General features: G+C 37.6%; 1 protein-coding gene across 4 annotated transcripts in view; it reads left to right on the top strand.

Annotated features, from left to right (window-relative positions):
* Window positions 1-20,695, top strand: part of tanc2a (tetratricopeptide repeat, ankyrin repeat and coiled-coil containing 2a) — a 164,973-nt gene that overhangs the window by 100,388 nt on the left and 43,890 nt on the right. For 3 of the 4 annotated variants that reach the window (XM_084405786.1, XM_084405787.1, XM_084405789.1), the window contains one exon: window positions 11,906-12,088. In XM_084405786.1, coding sequence (XP_084261912.1) covers window positions 11,906-12,088 — 183 coding nt within the window. Of the gene's footprint in view, window positions 1-8,905; window positions 9,375-11,905; window positions 12,089-20,695 lie in introns of those variants that run through there. The other variant, XM_084405788.1, reaches the window with a different exon arrangement.

Raw genomic sequence — 20,695 nt, forward strand, 5'->3', positions numbered from 1 at the left:
ATTAGTTAATGCATTTGTTAGCATGAGCTAAAATTGAGCAATATATTTCTTACATCATTTCTTACATCATATAGAACTTTGGATTTGAAAAATGTATTCGTAAATGTTGAAATTAACATTAAGATGAATAAATGATGTATAAGTATTATTGAAGTTCATGTTAACTAATGTAATAAAACTAAAGTTGATAAATGGAACCTTATTGTAAAGTGTTACCATTATTAACAACCACATTTTGTTTTAAAGCTTTTTGCTTGCCAATGAACTGATGTCCTGCTAAATTTATTGAGGGGTTTTGTGAAAACTAGATGTTTTCTGAAGAAAATCATAGTATTTGACCTGTGCAAAAGTTACCACTGTGATGCAACTGTGTTGCTACTGTATGCAGTTACTAAGATATTCATTTTGTTTTGTTGTTGTAGGTGATTGCTAGGATGTTGCTATGTGGCTACTTTCTATGCTCACCAAGGCTGCATTTGTTTGATAAAATTCAGTAGAAATAGTAATATTGTGAACTATTATTACCATTTAAAATAACTGGTTTCTATTTTAATATACACAGATGAGCTAAAACATTACCTGCCTAATATGCTGTTGGTCCTCTGCATGCTGCCAAAACGGCACCGACCAGACTCTATGAAAACCCTGATGGTGTCATGTGGTATCTGGCACCAAAAGACTTTAGCAGCAGATCTTTCTGTCCTGTAGGTTGCGAGGTGGAGCCACTGTGGATTGAACTTGTTGGTCCAGCACACCCCACAGATGCTCAATTAGATTAAGATCTGAGGAATTTAGAGGTCAGAGCAATGCTTGTTTCTCAAAACATTCCTGAACAATGTGTCCAGTGTTGCAGGGTGCATTATCCTGCTGAAAGAGGACACTTCCACCATGGAACACCAGTGTCATGAAGGGTATGTGCAGGTAGGTGGCATGTGTCAAATTGGCATCCACTCGAATGGCCAGACCCAGAGTTTTCCAGCAGAACATCTAGTTTTCCTAGAGCGTCACCTGCTTGTCGTCGTTCCACAGTTCATCCTGGTGCCATCCCTTCCCCATGTAAACGTTGCCCTTGCGCATTGAGGAGTCTTGGGTGCCCAACACACTATTGCCAGTTTGGTTTGGCCCTCCTCGGACCACTGCTGGAAATTTCATACCACTGCTGACCGAGAGCAACCAACAAGCCTTGCCGTTTCAGAGCTACTGTGACCCAGTCACCTTGCCATTTACAATTTTGGCCCTTGTCAAAGTGGCTTAAGATCTTTATTCCTGCCCATTTCTCCTGCATCCAACATGTTGATTACGACAACTTATTGTTTGCTTACCATCTAATTTACCCAGACCTTAACATAATGGTTGTTAGGAGATGATCAATGATTCTCTCGTCACCTGTGACTGGCCATAATGTTTTGGCTCATCAGTGAATTTTAAATGTAATTATTCCTGTGATTTTAAAGCTGAATTTTCAGCATCATTCCTCCAGTCTTCAGTGTCACAGGATCCTTCAGAAATCATTCTAATTCCTGCTCAAGAAACATTTCTGATTATCATCAATGTTGAAAACAGTTGTGCTGCTTTAATATTTTTGTGGAAACCGTGATACTTTTTTCAACATGAATAGTTTTGTGGTTTTTTTTACATTATGGATGTCTTTTCTGTCACTTTTTATCATTTTAATGCATCTTTGCTGAATGACCGGTTGAACAGTAGCTTAAGTCTGGTCGCTTAGAAAAGTAATACCACACATTTCCTCAAGTAAAAGGTATCATTCATGTCTGTTGCACAAATGGTGCAGAACAAGTTACACACTGTAGTTTACTCTCCCCAAGTATGAGCAATAGTGATGCTTGCCTTAGCACACAGCACTAAAACACAGGTAAAAGCTTTTGTGAGGTCTGCTCTAAATGGCAGACTCATTAGGAGAATCAAAGTGGGTAAGAAGTCTGATTCATAGAGGATGTGAGATGTCTGAAACGCTCATGTGAGGAGTGTTTGAAATAGATAATATTGAATCTTGGCGTTTTATAGTCGCTCGGCTCTCACTCTACTCTAATGCACATCGATCTTTTACACTTATTACTCATTTCATATATGCTGTAACTTTCAAAACACGTCTCAATCAGATCTTCACAGATTTCTCCAAGTCGTACAGTATGTGATGTCCTCAGCTCTAAGTGACGAGGTGAACAGCAAATGAAAAAAAGTGTACAATTGAGCTAATGGATGAAGGTAGTATCTGGAGGACGTGCTGAAGGTTTCGGAGTATGCGGTACGTCCCCAGTGTTGGTGTGTAACTGGGCCACCATATGGAGCGATGGCTTACTGCCATCAAACCACAACACACAGCGGTCATCCGCGGTTATGTGTGGGCGTACGGCAGCAGCTGCTGGGTGGCCAGGGGAACTTGCTTTCTATAGAGCGTGTCAGTTTGGATCACCTGAAACCTTTGCTCTCAGGTCACAGAACATTTTGAAGCTATTGGTGGCTAATTCTTTAGCTAGCTAAGAGAAATGCCATATTATTCCGTGACCTTATTGGTCCAATGCCAATGAAAAGGACCTGGAGGTGGGATGCATGCTGTTTTGGGGCAAAACTACTGTTATAATGGGAGTTGTTTGTTGTGTCTATTTCACATTAGATGCTGTGTTTGTGTGTGATACTATTTTTGGGACTACATTACCGTTCAAAAGTTTAGGCTCGATGCAATTATATTATGTTTTTTGTTCACCAAGACTGCATTTATTTGATCAGAAATACAGTAAAAACATTTATATTGTGAAATATTATTACCATTTAAAACTGTTTCGATGTTAATACATTTTAAAATGTAATTTATTTGTGTGATGGCAATGTTACATTTTCAGCATCATTACTCCAGTCTTCATTGTCACATGATCCTTCAGAAATCCTTCTAAGAATCCTTCTAAAAAAAATCTTACAGACCCCAAACTCATGACCGTTAGTGTACATGACGTTTTTCACAGAACTTACTTTGGATGTAATTTTTAACCCCATCCAAATCGATTCCTTCCCTTAATTATATAAATAAAAATAATAGTTTATATATATATAATCCTGCCCATCCCAATCCCATGCAAATCAGTACATGAAACCACAGATGTCCTGTGTTCAAAATCTTAAAGTAACACTAAGTAACTTTTCAACCTTCATAATATATTTCCAAAATCCTTGTGATGGTACATCGACTTAAAATAGGTTGAATGACACGTCTGCCATAGCCTGATGGGGTTTGTATAGTTTTTAATTGTACTTTTAAACTTCGGGGTTCGGGTAGTAACCCCCGCGCACAAAAAGAACTACAAAATTCGACTGCTTTACGGCATAAGCTACCTCACTTCCCCCAACACGTCCTCGCATGCTGTTGGACTTGTAAGTATATTGCTTATATTGTATATCACTCGGACAAGCACCTGGCGTTCTTGTTGATGGATTAGTAGACATCTTCGGAGGCTAGCTGTGCTTGTTCGATGTCCGACGATTTGTAACGCGTTGTGTTTATTCCCCAATCGAACTCGTGTAACTGTCTGTCACACGTTCTACCGTCCACAGCATTACTTGATAGACAAAAATAGGACAAGAATGAGCGTCAAACAGAAACAACCCGCTTACGGGGTGTTCGAGGCGCACATACAATACAGACTGCCGAAAGTTAAACAGGGCGCGCGCAGCTCTTAAAGGGGCCACACCTTATTTCCACTCGTTACAGCTTCTATCCGACTGAACGGGGACCGGTATACAGGGGGGAGGGAATCAGGCCGTGAGTGAAGAGACTGCTCTGCGTGAGTGGTATTTACGACAGTAACGTTAAATACAAGTAGTCCACAGCGACTCTAGGGGTCGTTGTTTGACCAAAACGGAAATCCTACATAGTGGGGCTTTAACTCTGATGTTGTTTGGAAATCTAATTCTCTCCTAATAGTGATTCCTCCTATTTCTGAAAATAGATTAGTGAAATGACAGGAATTGATTGTGGGTAATTCAGGACATGTCACGAGTCAGATTCAAACCTGCGTCACCCACATGAGCACCACTGTTCTGAACAAGCGGATTAAAATGCCAGCAAAGGTCATAGTGTAAACACAACAGGGTCTGTGATTTGATGCATTTGGCACACGCTCTTGTCAAACCACATGACGTGTGATCTTAAAGACATGAAATGGATCTCCTGATGATATTCATTTCACGCAGCACAACAAAGGTATCAGTGGGGATTTGTGGGAAATGGGCCTGTTCTCTCGCTATACATCTCAGGTATTATTTCCAGGCTCTGTCAGTGTGTGGTTGGATGACGAGTGATGGTTCTGTTCCAGGCTCAAGGGCGTTGGGCCGATCCGGGCTCAGATTTAGTGGGCTGTTTTGATTAGGTGAGGAGGTTCTGCTATCACCCTACATAAATTAGAGAGCAGCTCTCTGAATCACACTCACGGCTCCCACTGGGCTCATATCAGCTCGTAACGGGTGTGTGTGTGTGTGTGTGTGTGTGTGTGTGCCGAGAGGCTGTAAAAATACTCGTGTAATAAAGTACAAGAGTATCTGAAGTATGCGTTGATTAGCTCCCAATCTGTGTTGTTCATTTACCTCTCAATGTGTGTTCTCTGATAAGGGATTTTTATAGCTGTATACGATTCAGGGTGTTAAACTTACGCAGGACAGATTTACTTCTGTACATCAGAGTCACCTTTCCATTTGCAGTTTGCAAATTTAACCAGAAGGTTAAACTAGATGTCTCGAAAGCCTTTTCGAGTGTAAAAAGTGCTTAATCCGACAGACAAGAAGCTACATAGACAGCCTTGCTTTCCTCATAGGCAGCTGTCTTCTAAAGCCTGTCTTTGCTTGAGGTGTCAGCATAAGTGGAAGGGAAAGACTAGAAGTGCCACTTAATTTTTTTTTTTTATAATAATCAACCAGTCATAAGTTAAAAAAGTTAATACATTTTCAAATTGATAAAGAAATATCAATATTTACAGTTTATTTATATCCATTTTTAAAATGTGGTTAAATGTAAGTGTTTTATTAAGGCCCGAGCCCTGATGTTGTGAGGCATGCAATGTCCAATCTGCCCCAAACTTAGTATGCAACATGCTAGAAACATGCTAAAACATGTTAGCAACACTTAGCTAAGTGCTAAAGATAGCATGCTTTAACACTTAGCTAAGTGTTGCTAACATGTTTTACTGCAATTTAATAGGAAGTTGTTGTAACTCAGGCAAATAATGTCCAATCTGTCCCAAACTTCACATGTTTGATAAGAGTCCTGTCCTGAACACATGTTCATGCCCGTATTCAGTTATAGTTATAGCGCCACCTGCTGGCAACAGGAAGTGACTTGTTTAACACTGATGCATTACTAGCAACATACTAAAATATGCAATTGCGTGCTAAACATGCTAGAAACATTCTAAAACATGTTAGCAACACTTAGCTAAGTGCTAAAGCATGCTATTAATGCAATGAAACAGGAAGTTGCTATAACTCAGGCATGCAATGCATAATCTGCCCCAAACTTCATATGTTTGATAAGAGTCATGGCCTGAAGAAATTGTCTATTTTGCTACTTGCAAAAATTTAGTTAGTCATAGCGCCACCAGCTGGCAGCAGGAAGTCTGGCAAAAACAAATTACTTCGAGGTAGTCCTCCTATATTTTCCTACTTAAATGCACATTGCCCACCGTGCTTCCTAAAGACACAAGATACCTGTGCAAGGGCCCTTTCATCGCTGCTTGCAGCTTTAATTAGCAATTACAATTAGTTTTTTGGCATCCATTTCGGTGCTTTTCTTTTAAATGTTTCCTTTCAAGTTACAAAATGCCATTGCACATGGTAGCAGCCAATAAAGTTTAGAATTTTACAAATATGGCATTTTTTTGCATTCAAAATGTAGTTTTATTGTTATACTTAAATGGCATTTTAAAAAGTGAGTCATTCATTTTTAGGGATTTGTTACATTTCATTGCATTTTAAACATTAACTGGTTTAGATATGGCTATTTATTTGATGTATTATTTATTTTATTAATAATGCAATTTCTTATGGTAAAACTTCTATTTAAATGGCTAATTTATTTTCCATTTTTTTTAAATTCACAAGTCAATTATAACAGATTATTTAATTTGTATAGATATAAATAGATATAGTTATAAAGTGTCTCTCAATAGGGTGTATGACCTACAAGTATCACTGTTACACCTATGACAAGGCGAGGCTCAGTTTCACGTCCCAGTTTTTATAAACTTGTGATGCGGCCTTAGTTTTTCACCAAAACAAGATGTTAAGAGCCTTCATAAAATATTATCATTCTTTTAAAGCGGTTTAATTTGCTGCATACTGGTTGGTCGCAAAGGATATGTGAGACTGAATTCATAATACACCTGCTCTCCTTCCACCCTTCTTAACAGTAAGCCGGTCCTTCTCCACCCCCTGCCATCGAACCCTCTCAAACCTTCAGTGAGGGATGAATTTAAGCTCCTGCACTTGGGTTGACCGATCTGGTTTGTGCCCCTCTCTCTCTCTCTCTCTCTCTCTCTCTCTCTCTCTCTCTCTCTCTCTCTCTCTCTCTCTCTCTCTCTCACCTTTAAGCCTGTTCCTCCTCTTCACCTCGCTCCCACTATGCATTCTTTCATCTCCTTGAGGGAGCGGGCGGCACCGTAAATCGGCTTTTCTGATGTGTCCTCCGCTTGTGCCGCTTTCCCTTATCGAAGGCACAGTATTCCTCAGAGTTTTGTCACGGTGACACTGCATCCACTCCTCTGGCAGCCCTCAATCCCGTCGCTGTATTGCATCGTACGTCATGTGAGTGATATAACATGAGAGATGTGAGACGAACCCCTGAGTTACTCATAAGAGCAGGTGCCTGCTGATGTGGTTATACTTATAATGAATCATAAACTAGCAACACTTTACAGTTACATGGCCTAATTTAATTTTACCACAGTTTAATCAGCCATTTTAAAAATGGCTATATTTGTTATTCATAAAGAGTAAGTTTATATGAAATATGAAATATCATTTTTATTTATATAAAATATTTTCACATATATGTATGTATGTATGTATGTATGTATGTATGTATGTGTGTGTGTGTGTGTGTGTGTGTGTGTATGTATGTATGTATGTATGTGTGTATGTATGTATGCATGTGTGTATGTGTGTGGGTGGGTGTTAACATAAAAATTACATTTAAAATGTTATATTATGAATTAACCAAATAAATGAATACTCATTTTAATATATATTATTTTTTAAATGATTTAAATAAAATAATTTTACAAATAAATTATAAATAAAAATATAGAAAGTAGTTTACAATTAAAAAGTTATTTTTATTTAAAATGATCATAAAAATCATTTTGTTTTGCAGTGCAGCAGAAATTTAAATGGAATGTCAACTGTATAGTGGCACATTGCATTGCAACATGCACTTTTAATGTAGACTGATGTGGTAGATTTTAAAGTGCCCCTATTATGCTATTTTAAAGGCTCATAATTTAGTTTTGGAGGTCTCCTATAACAGGTTTACATGCATCAAAAGTCAAAAAACTGTTTCATTTTCTTATAATATACATTGCACATCACCATATTTTTCGATGGGTGAATCAGTTCAGAATCTCTAAATCCCTCCTTTCCGAGAGATTGGCCAGATGTGGTTGGCCTGACTGGCCTGTTGTGATTGGTCGACCGCATACAGCGCCTGTTGGAAGCTACACTCCCATTACCATAACTGAACGTCAGCAGCACCGGAGGCTTCTTCTGTCCTCAGCGATTGTACACAGTGTAAAGACAGTAACAATGACGTCGATTTGTCCGATGTCCGAGTCCGATGATGATGATACATTGGAAGAACTAATTAGTAAGAAGCAGTAGTATTTCAGTAAGACAGTAATAACGTGAGTTAGCTGGTTAGCCGGAAACGTACACAATATTAAACACAAAATAAAAGTATTTTGAACACCCGGTAGAAAATATATACATCAGTAATTATTCATACTTACAGGTTGTGATTCTGAGGAGCAAGCTGGTCCAAATAAACTGGGTACTGACCCATATTTCAAGAGCAAGCGCTTTGCGAATCCCGCGTTGAACCCGCGCTGAGAAGCATTCGTCAGTAAAATGACGTATTATGGGCTGGTCAAGTTGTTCGCAAGCAGACAACGTACAACATAGGCATTATGCAAATGTGTCTTCTAGTGACGTAGAACCGTAAAGCAGTTGGTTTCAAATAAAAAAAAAACCACTCGTATAGGCGGTTCAGTATCCATTCATTCTTTTGGGAGACAATAATTAAATTTTTCGTGCACTTTTGCTTTTACAACTTTCCAGAACTTTTACATTCACAAACAGCTGTATTACACACTGCATGAAAGGTACTATTTGAAAAACCATAATAGGGGCCGTTTAATGGTAGCAATCAAGTTTTTTGTGCCATTCTAACCATTTCTGACATCAGGCACCTTATGTGGCACCAGTATTGGCAACCTGTTGGAATAGTGTATTAGTGAACTGGAAGAAAGCACAATTAAAGTGACACATGAAGAGTGTGTTGGTGTTGTCTGTATTTGTGGGAATTAGCAGGTGGGTGCTTCATTCATCAGTCGTTCCTTTCCTTTCCTCTCTTCCTGTCTGTGCCATCTGTCGCTGTGGCCAGACTGGGCGCAACATGGCCTCTTCCTGTCTGACGCCATCCTATGACGCAGCCTAGCTGCAGTGGACACACACTGCGAATTCAGGCAGAACATAAAATCCTTCAAAGAATCTCATACAGAATCAAAGGACATTGCATTTTTGGTCCTAATTTTGAGTCTGATTTGTTCATTGTAGTCACAGCTAGCTATAGCTGATTCTGCGGCATTGAAGCGGAGTGTCTGATGATTAACGCCTGAGGGTTCGGCTCGGCTCTCTCGGCGTCTGCTTCTGTGAGAGCATTCCTCTTCAGTCCACGTCCTGCACTGCAGTAGCGTCGAATTCAGGAAGACACAATGAACAATTCCACGTCTGACAGCTCGGCATGTCCCTAAAGGAGGTTTTATCCTCTTCTACTGAGGCGAGAGCGAAAGTGAGAGTGTTTAGAGAGTCTCAAAGGAGTCTTGAACCACAAACACTGCCTCATTTGATGAGAGAGAATGAAGAAATGAATTCTTAGGGTGTGGCTCTGATGTTTTAGATGGAAATCTAGTAAACTACCTTCCTAGGCAGCATTATTGGACATCACAGTTGCATTTGGACGTTTGAATTTGGATGTGATGGCCGAATGATGTCCAGGTAGCTCAAAATCCATACCTTTTGTGTTTTATTTATTCAAGAGATTCAAGCGTTATGCTAAAGAAGCTGAACCGCTGTGAGAGGGGAAATGAGAGAAAGAGGTGAGCCGCGGTCAGATATGAAATGCATGAGAGTGCATGATGAGGATGTTGGGTGGGGCTGATGGATGGAGAAGAAAATGGGATGAAAAAACTGTAGTGGAATGGAGAGAGGGAAAGAGAGAGAGGAGGAAAAGAGAATGCTTGACATCAGCAGAGTCCAGACCCCACCCAACCACAGCAGTACAAACACACACACACACACGTACACACAAACACAGTAGTTTTACTGAATAGTAAATACGGGAAGTGTACTAAAGTGAGAGTCCTTACACGAGTTTTTTTTCACAAAGCTCTGATCTTACTTGTCTGATAAGTGTCGCGTGCAAGTGATTAAATGCTTCTTATTTAGAGAAAAAAAAAAAAAAAATTATATATATATATATATTTCTCTAAATAGTATAGTAAATCTAGAAGTATAGTGTTTTATATATATATATATATATATATATATATATATATATATATATACAGTGCTATGCATAAGTGAATACACCCATGCTAAAGTTGACTAAAAAGAGGAATAAAAAATCATATTTTGGAAATTGAACTTAATGCCTTAATTAAAAAAATTAGGAAAAATCCAACCTTTAAGGACACCAATTTTCTTTGTGAATGAATAATGTATCGTAAATAAATAAATGTTCTTCCTTAAAATACATGGTGCATAAGTGAGTACACCCCTATGTTAAATTCCCATAGAGGCAGGCAGATTTTTATTTTTAAGTATTTTTAAGTATTTTTTTTAGGATACTATGCATCCTGATAAAGTTCCCTTGGCCTTTGGAATTAAAATAGCCCCACATCATCACATAGCCTTCACCATACCTAGAGATTGGCATGGTTTTATTTCAGTTAGCCTAAAAGCTAGTTTGATTTGCATTGAGAGATGATCTTATGGAAAGTACCCCATGCCAATCTCTAGGTATGGTGAAGGCTATGTGATGATGTGGGGCTATTTTAATTCCAAAGGCCAAGGGAACTTTATCAGGATGCATAGTATCCTAAAAAAATTTTTTTTTAAATACTTAAAAATAAAAATCTGCCTGCCTCTATGGGAATTTAACATAGGGGTGTACTCACTTATGCACCATGTATTTTAAGGAAGAACATTTATTTATTTACGATACATTATTCATTCACAAAGAAAATTGGAGTCCTTAAAGGTTGGATTTTTCCTAATTTTTTAAATTAAGGCATTAAGTTCAATTTCCAAAATATGATTTTTTATTCCTCTTTTTAGTCAACTTTAGCATGGGTGTATTCACTTATGCATTGCACTGTATATATATAGTTAGTTATTTATTTATTTGAAAACAAATGAATATTTTCATTCAGCAAGGAGAGTCAAGACATTTACTGTATAAAGTTATAAAATATTTATATTTCATTCTTTTGAACTTTCTATTCATCAAAGAATCCTGAAAAAAAATCATCACGGTTTCCACAAAACAATTAAGCAGCACAATTGTTTTCAACATTGATAATAATCAGAAATGTTTCTTGATCAGCAAATCATCATATTAGAATGATTTCTGAAGGATCATGTGACACTGAAGACTGGAGTAATGATGCTGAAAATTCAGCTTTGCCTCACAGAAATGAATAACTGTTTTCTATTTGAATATATTTTCAAATGTAATTTTAAATTGTAATGATATTTCACAAGATTACTGTTTTTACTGTATTTTGATCAATTAAATGCAGCCTATTTATTTAAGCATTGCTCACTGAACCCAGGTCTGCATCAAAAACACAATATCAGTGCTCAAAAAGCAATGGCTTTCTGCTCTTTATCCATTTCTTGTTATTCTGCCCAATCAAATCAAATTGCAAGTCCTTTGAATAATTTAGCTGACTTCAGTCAGCTTGTTCAGTCATCAATCTGTCGTTCTGGAACCTTCATGAGTCATAAATCTTGTCGCTCATCTGCATCGTCAGTTTTCAGTTGATCTTTTGATTGAGTTTACAGTCTATTTCCTTCCCTGAACACAGCAACAAGAGTAAAAATGAGTAAAACACAAATTACCAATTCCATGCATCTGAATTTCTATAGTTATAGTCATCATTTTAATGTCCGTTTGAGTCTGAACATGAGTTCTGATTTCACATTGTGTTTTCTGAACAACAGGCAAACCTGCATACTGTACTAGTATTAGCAAAAATGTCTTTTATGGTTGATTTTCTCTTTCAGCTCAACTACTGTCATGGTGGAGTTTGGTTGAATAAATTGTAAAGGTGTATCAGTGTTTGTGTATGGCACAATATGTCTGCAGGCGTTTGACAACATGTTCAATCTCTCCCTCTCTCCTTCTTTCGGTTTCTAAATCTGAATGTGTCGTTTCTTCATGAACACTGATAGCGGAGTGTTAATAAGCGGAGCTGACTAACTGCATGTGTTTGTGCCTCTGACATGCAAATGAGTCTTTACGTGGTATAGGCTCATTTGATTGGTCGCTTGAGCGTATCTTGCTAATGTAAAGAATGTGTAATTCGTTGTGGAATTGATTTGTGATCTCTGTCTCACTCTCCAGGCAGTGACTCTGTGGAGGGCGAGTGTGTGTTCGAGGGGGATTACGCTGTTCCTCCTCTCCCAGTGACCGAGGGCATGCAGCACATTCGGATCATGGAGGGTGTGTCGCGCTCTCTCCCCTCCTCTCCTCTGCTGTCCCACCAGGCCATCAACATGCGTCTACAGCCGCTCAAGAGACTGCCAGGTAACATTTCTTGTGTTTGTAAGTGTGTGCACTCTTATATGTGTTGCAGTTGTGTTTTTGTGGTTTGTATACTGTATGTGTGTCAGCGAGAACCACCTCCTGTTTCCCATCTCAAACACTCCGTCTGAATGCCAGAACTCCCGCTGAGAGCACAAATGCCTTCACCTTACACACCGGGGAGAGTGTGAACGAGTTTGTGTGCGTGTGCGTGTTTGACGATGTAACGAAGTTGCAATGTGTTATTTTAGGGTCATGAATTTACATGTTCATTTAGTGTGATTTAATTCTTGAAAATTTAAAAATTACATCAAAAGTGGTCTGCACACAGTTACCATTTAAAAGTTCGGTGTCATTTAGAATTATTATATTATAAATTATTTTTAAGAAGTCTCTTATGCTCGTCAAGGCTGCATTTATTTGATCAAACATTATTAACATTTAAAATAACTATTTTTTTAATTATTATTACTCCTGTAATTTTAAAGCTGAATTTTCAGCATCATTACTTCAGTCTTCAGTGTCACATGATCCTTCAGAAATCATTCTAATATGATGAATTGATGCTCAAGAAACATTTCTTTTTTTATTATCACTGTTGTAATATTTTTGTGGAAACAATGATAAATTTTTTCAGTGTTTACTAGTTAAATATAACAGCGTTTACTTGAAATAAAAAATCCTTTGTAGCATTATTAATGTCTTTACTGTCACTTTTGATGATTTTAATGCATCCTTGTCATCTTTTTTCTGTCTCTAATATTAGTTGTCCCAATTCCAGAATGGTAGTGTATTTATTTTATAAATTTTTTCAAATATATATTTGTTTAGGGACCATATTTCAGCGGTTGTAGTGTTTTTGTGCTCTTTATTCCTAATCATAGACACTGCACTTCTGTTAACTGCCACAAGGGTGCACTAATTATATTCTTTTCCTCCTTGAGTTGCCTTTTTCTTTCTCTGTGGAGAAGTCGTTCAGCTGAAGGACTGTTAGTGCCCCGTTAATGTTTCAGAAATGCTAATCGCATCCTCTGAGAGCGTCATGTTGTTTTCAGCGGATGCTGTCAGTGGTAGCTCAGCAACACTATATTCAAACAATAAGACTGGAAGCTGAAAGCAGTTGCGATTTTCTGTTCTCTTTTATTATGAATAAAGGCTGGTAGAAATATTAAACGAGAGGTTAAATATAAATTTAGTCATTTAGTCATAAATGAAGGCAGTTATATATGTATTTATGTACAAATATATTTAATTTGTAGTTATTGTATTACATTTTTTCATATAAATGTATAGCTGTTTATATATATATATATATATATATTATATATTATATATCCCCCTTGCGGGCTGGAAAAGTAGTTAGCACACATACCGTGACACTTTTTGCCCCCTCTTCTCTCTCTCTCTCTCTCTCTCTCTCTCTCTCTCTCTCTCTCTCTCTCTCTCTCTCTCTCTCTCTCTCTCTCTCTCTCTCTCTCTCTCTCTCTCTCTCTCTCTCTCTCTCTCTCTCTCTCGCTCTCTCTCTCTATTGTTTCCTGTCCTCCTGTTTCCTGCTCTATTGAAACGTGGTGAAAGATCAGAAATAGGAATTACTCTGTGAACTGAGTTCAAATTCTTGTTTGTATCCTATCTTTAACCTCCCCGGCTGTTCCAGCTCCCTCCATGAGCTTGGTCCACCGCCAGTGGCTTTTCCTTCCACGCATTGTTTTTCCTGCTTTTATCATTTCCGAGTTGTTCCACCGAGCGTGTCCAGTCCAGCTTGCATGCGGAAGCTCTGTCCAAACACAATTACTTGTTTTCAGCCACACTCTCCTGGAAGCAGGACAGCACAGAAAGTGTGATTTCCTTCTCTCGCCGTGTCCTTCATTGTTCGTCCAGCCCTCTGCTACACTCACTGTTTATTTTCCTCCCACAATAATCTTCATGTATTTGACTTTAGCCATAAAACACTGGATGCGTTTCACCTGCCTGCTGAATATACAAATCTCTAAGATAGCTTGAGTTAATCCACTAAACATATCAGCCAAATCTATTGGAGTGGTTCACCCAAAAACATATAGATATATATTTTTTTTCATCATTGTCACCCTAATGTTTTTCCAAATTTTGAATAATGTACTGATTACTCTTTTCTTTGCTGTGACAAAAATAGGGAACCAGAGCTTTCAAGATTCAAAAAGAACGCAAAAGCATCATAAAAGTTGTACGTATGATATTAGCTATATTCTTATATTGCTATATTATTTGTCATCTTCATTGATACGGTCTGTGTGAAATTAATTTATTCGTTGAAAAAAGACTGTTAAACATTGTGAATCATAGAGTCAGTGAGAACTGGATCAGTCTGATTCATAAATGAAACATTAAAGGGATAGATCCCTCAATTTTTTTTATTTTGTCTTCATTTACTCTCCATGTAATTCCAAATCTGTATGACTTTCTTTCTTCTATGGAAAACAAAAGAAGAAATGTGCAGAACATTGGTTACCAAACAGCACTGGTGCCCAATGACTTCCATTGTATGGACACCAGAAATTGATTTTGTTAATATGTTAACAAAGACAAACATAAATCTCACAAAAACAAACACAAACATAAATTGTTAATCTGTACAAAGACAAACATAAATGGTGATGAAATCCAAAATATGAAATATTACAGATGTATATTTATGGAGTAATCCACTATTTTGTAGAGGGGGGGTCAAAATGACAATTTTCACCTGAGATTTGGAGCCAATTCACAGAGCTGTAATGACTTTAGAAAGATGGCATTTTATTTACACAGATTGGTAGGTCCAAGTTTACTTGCCTGTAACTCAAGTATTAAAGAGATCTTTATATATATATTTTTTTTGGTATCTTCATTTTAAAGGCCCTCAACTGTTTCAATCACAGAGATATGGAGATCTTAATGCGGTTCTAAGTAAATTGGTAAATTGTAAACATTTTCAGTGGACAAAAACCAAATGTGGGTCATTTTGCACACAGCTGATACTTTTTTCTTTTAAAGAGGAATATCTGAAGAACAAATAATGTTCAAACTAGAAATGTATCTCGTATTTTTCTATCAACACAATTGCGTAATTGCGTCTGAGTGCCATAAATATTCCTTTTCCAAAGTTGTCATGCCTGCAACTCTAAAAGTATTCAAGATATCTTAAAATCCTTCTAGATTCTCATTCTTAATAAACTTTCCTTTTGAAATATTCATTTTCGAGGTCCTATATAGTTCAGTCCCATAGATATGGGGATCTCAAAGCAGCTCCATGTTCAAATTGTACTCATTTTCATACACAAGATACATTTCTAGTTTCAGTGTTATTTGTTCTTCATGCATTCTTCTTTAAACACAATAACTATCAGCTGTTTAAAAAGTTATTTACATTTGGTTCTTGACCATTGAAAATGGGTAAAATTCAACAATTTGAATATGGAGCTGCTTTGAGATCCTCATATCTATGGGACTGAACTATATAGGACCTTGAAAGTGAAGATTCCAAAAGAAAAGTTTATTAAGAATGAGAATCTAGAAGGATATCAAGATATCTTGAACACTTTTAGAGTTACAGGCATGACAACTTTGGAAAAATAATATGTATGGCACTCAGACAGGTATATTCTATGCAAATGAGCTAATGAGATACATTTCTAGTTTTAACATTATTTGTTCTTTAGATATTCCTCTTTAAAAGAAAAAAAAGTGTCCGCTGTATGCCAAGTGACCCACATTTAGTTTTTGACCACTGAAAATATGCACAATTGACCAATTTACTCATGGATTTCAGTCTGTTCTTCACACAAAGCTATTGTAGAATATACTGTAGTGTACATGTTTTTATTTTATTTTGGAGGATGACAGTCCCAGTTCATGTTCATTATATTGAAAAAAGTGATATAATCTATAGTGAGTCTATAATCCATATTTTGGAGCATACACGTTTGGAACAACATGAGGTTGAGTAAATGTCCCTTTAAGGCGGAGGGATAAAGCAGAATTCTTAACCATTAGATTTGTGCTGGCTATTAGAGGTTTGCTTTTATTTCATTGAGAATACTGATGAGTCTGTGTGTTTGCACAGCCGTTCTGATCTTACATATGCTTTCATTATTCACGCTCTCATTTTTCCTACAAAGTACCCCACACTTGTGCTGTACAGTTTAATGGGCTTAAGATAAAATCTAGTGTCTTTGTCTTGAATGACTTAAGCTGCAATTACTGATGGTCATGGAGCTGGAGGGAGACTCGGCTCACATGATCTCATGGCAGTCCAGATGGATAGTCTTGGTAACCCACATTGGAGTTATTCTCCAGTTGAAACATTTCAGGGTTTTTTCAGAAAAAAAATTTTTTCGGTCAGAATGAGTTCCTGGAACTGGAGGCTACATTTCCACCCTAATGATGGCAATCACTGCCGAGCAACTGCTTCCGTTCCAGTGACTGAACAATGACCTTTGACCTCTCCAGCCATATTAACCAGTGCAATTACAGTAATCACAAGCATTTTGAGAGTTTTTAATTGTATACAAGTAAACATGCACACACATAGTTTTTTTTTTTCTTTTCAAAAGCCTCACATAATGCATAAGGGATGTGACCTTTGGCCCTGTCTTTGATATGTGTTGGTCCAATCTGTTAATGCATTTTTCTAGTTAGTTCTAACATAACCATACGCAACCCCCTAACGGGACATGGTGATGTAAAAAAAATATGAGATGGGTGAAAAAATATATATATTTCAATGCTTTTGCGTTCTTTTGCAAAAGTTTTGCGCTCCCTAAAGACACTTTGTGTTCACTCACACAAAACTTTAACGCCCCTCACAAAATCATGGATTTTGGTGCATGGATGGATGAATTGGGGGATTAATGGATGAACTGATGTGCAAGTGAGTGAATGGGTGGACTGATGGGATGAACGGATAATTGAGTCAGTCGATAGATTGTTGGATGGATAGAAGAAAGTGAGCAAATGGATTGATGGATGAGTGAGTGAATAAAGTTTGTCAGTAGTTGGATTTTTTTTTTTTTTATTTACCTCTGTTCAACAATTGCACATTAAAATGATCAAAATTGCCAGTAAAGACTTAAAATATTGCAAAGCAATAATAACAAATGAATGATGTTCTTTTGAATTTTCTATTCATAAAAGAATTCTGAAAAAAAGTTTCAAAGCAATGGTTTTCAACACTGGTAATAATAAGAAATGATTATTGATGACCTTATCATATTATAATGATTTCTGAAGGATCATGTGACACTGAACTGGATACTATAATACTGTAATACAGTAATGATGCTGAAAATTCACTGGAATAAATTACATTTGAACACATATTCAAATAAAAAACAGTTATTTAAAATTGTACAAATACTTTACAATATTACTGTTTTTACTGTATTTTGATAACTAATAGCTGTTACCTTGGTGAGCATAAGAGACTTCTTTCAAAAATCTTACTGACCCCAATGGTAGTGTATAGATGAATGGATACATTAGTGGATGGATGGATGTTTGAGTGCTTGAATGGATGAGATAGATGATGATTGGATTCGTGCCGCATGAAAATTGTACCTGTGACTGGGACATATGGCAGTAAGAAGGGATAGAGTGTGAAAGATAGAATATGCAGTGTGTATTCGCTGTCTTTGACACTCAGTGTGTTAATAAGCTGCTCTGGCTAACTGTGTTTGTGTGTGCGCATCTGACGCTCTCATATTCAAGTCTGTCTCTACATCTTTTGGGCTGTTCTGATTGGCTGTCATGTAAATCTTGTGGTTATTGAGCCACTCTTAATCAATTCTGAACAGCACTGTATTTGTCCACAAACTGATCTCATGAGGATCTCAAGGAATTCCCAAATATGACCATGTAATGCAAAATGAACATACAGTATGGAGAAGCTAGCATCTATATGGGTTTTAGTATCTGAAATGGTGTGACTCCACCTCCTTTGCGTTGTTAAGCACCCTCTCGTCATGACAACAGCATCTCTGAATGAGTGACGCGTCTCCCTGGGCTCTTGAGCACTGTTGTCCTCGTCACTCTCACTCGTTCTTTCCAACTCTCTCCCTCTTCTCATGGGCACCTCTCCTCTGCAGGCTGAAAATAGCCTGGTGTTTAAGCGGCCTTGGATATAATTGGAAAAGTGACACCTCCTCGTTTCCTGTCCCAGGTGACACCGTGACTTCCACATGCGCAATGATCTGCATTTTGATCTCTCTCTCTTTCACACTGTCTCTCCATCCCAATTCCAGCCTTCTTTCCTTCTCTTTTGCTCCTCCTCCGAAATCTCTCCTGTCTCCTCTTCCCTCATCTTGAGTATCCGATTCTCAAGATCACTAGTGTAGATGCTTCAGATCAACAGGAGTTTGATTAAAATTCAGAAAATATGACGACTTGGATTTATCTGTTTGCAAAGAAGGAAGAGGACAGATCTGTTTTTGGATGAAAACGGTAAGCACTTTGCCAATTTTCTTGTCTCTGTTCGGTTACACTTGTTTTGCCAAGCATCACTGTTTCTATTGCTCATTCTTAATGTTTGAACAGACTCTTAATCTACTGTAATTATTAAACTTATGTGCTACAGACGTGAATGATATCTCAAATTTTGCGGCCACTTTTCTTTGTGATTTTCCTTGTGATTGATTTCTACCTGGAAGATGTTAATACGTGCAGAAGTAACCCATTGATATTCAATGGACTAACGTCAATATCATTAAGCAGGGATTCCCAAACATTTTTGCCAGTTGAACCTTTTGACCTAAAATAGTTACTTGAAATTCCCCCTGAGATTTAAAAATGGAATATATTCTTTCTTCAAATAATTTACAGCCAATAGATGCTGATGATTTATTGACTGAAACGCATTGAAATGGGCCGCATGTCGGCTGTAATGGAGCTCTCACGTCTCCGGCAGTTTGCCTGATTCAGCATGTTGAATTGGTGTCGGGCCGTCAGTGAGAGAGATCACTCTGATTGGCTGTTCAGCTTAGCGAATGGGTTGGTGCAAGAGAATAAAAGCGAAAGTGATGAAAGCGAGCAAAGAAATCAAGACGGCACTGACAGAAGGCTGGTCTAATTTTACGTCATCATTCCAATGCTTGAAAATTTGAATGACGAATATAGACTATAAATACCTTACCTGCTGATATAGACAGTTTTGTCCTTGCATGCATGCGCAGAACACGCATGCCAGTTAGCAGTCAGCTGTAGTCTTTCGTCGCAGCTAGTTTTTTGGGTGTGTCACGTCCTTGATTTTAGAGCATCAGGGGTCCATATAGGGGGGTGTATTTATGTGATACATGAATTTAATTCATGAATAGTGATTTTCATTTTACATGTTTTTCTGGATCAAGAAATACATCTTGGTAATTTTTCTTCGCGCTTGACAAATGAATGTGGAACATAAGTGTCAGATATATGTGATTTGTCCTGCAGAAACACATTGGACTTAAAACATCCACATAGGAACTTATCATGGCAACTGTGGACACAGTCTAAGATGCTTCGGTGTCCAGGGCAACACTTTACATAAATTAAATTAACCGCATTATTTGAGGATGCCTGTTGTCGGCTGCCTTTCGCTCCCTTGTGCCACCTTATCACCGGGGATGTAAATAAGCCGTCACTCCTCGTTAAAATGGAATCACAGCATACACGTCGTGACGGATGAGTTCTGGCAGGTGTTAGGAGCGTGGACTGACCAGCTGTTGTGTTTTGTATCAGAACAAAACTTATGCAAGCTTATGCACTTACTTACTGTAAGCAAGTGTGAGAGAGATGTTTGAATGTGCTGTTAAAATGCATGGCATCCAGGTGTATCCGCCTCTTGCTCTTCCTATATAATTATCACTGTGGTGACATGGCTTGTTTCTTTGATTTAAGGAATAAAAGCGTTGTTTATGCTGAACATTGCTTGATTATTTTTCTGCTCTTGGTGATTGCATTAGCTTGTGTTAACTTCCTCAGGTGATGTTTCTTGGATATACATATCCTAATATCACAAGGAAATGTTGTGAATGTGTGGTTTTGACAGGTTTTCTGCAGAAGTGCATAAACCGCCTCAAAATGCAACCCAAGGGAAACTGTCATTCAGAGAGTTTAGTTCTCGCAGCTCAAAAAAAAAAAAAAAAAAAAAAAAACCTGTCCCTGCCATCCTATCTACCCATGATGCTTCTGCTAGTTTCGTCAGCTAATTTTTCCACTATATGTTTTAGACATGGAACCACTTGTTTCTATCTCCCTTTAGAAAATAATTGTATTCTTTAACTTTTTTTATTCGATTTTTTTTTTTCATTTTTTTTATTGAATTAATTGCCTGTCCTTTAGATCATAAATTAATATATAAATTAATTTATGATCTAATAATATAAATAATAATATTAATAATATTCCATCATCACAGCCAATCCCAGCATAGAATCCTCTGTCTACACTGGGTGTTGGGTTTCCTGTATTAGCAGGTGTCCTGGCAGTTCTGGTGCTGGAGAATGAGAAACCGTATGACAGCACGAGCGGGAATGAAGGAGTACTGTCATTTATATTAGTAACAGATCGCTGAAGATCTGTCATCTCGAGACCCGTCCATGTGGGAGGCTGTCTGTTAAT

This window comes from Rutilus rutilus, assembly GCF_951802725.1.
Source record: "Rutilus rutilus genome assembly, chromosome: 1".
In the NCBI taxonomy this organism is placed as follows: Eukaryota; Metazoa; Chordata; class Actinopteri; order Cypriniformes; family Leuciscidae; genus Rutilus; species Rutilus rutilus.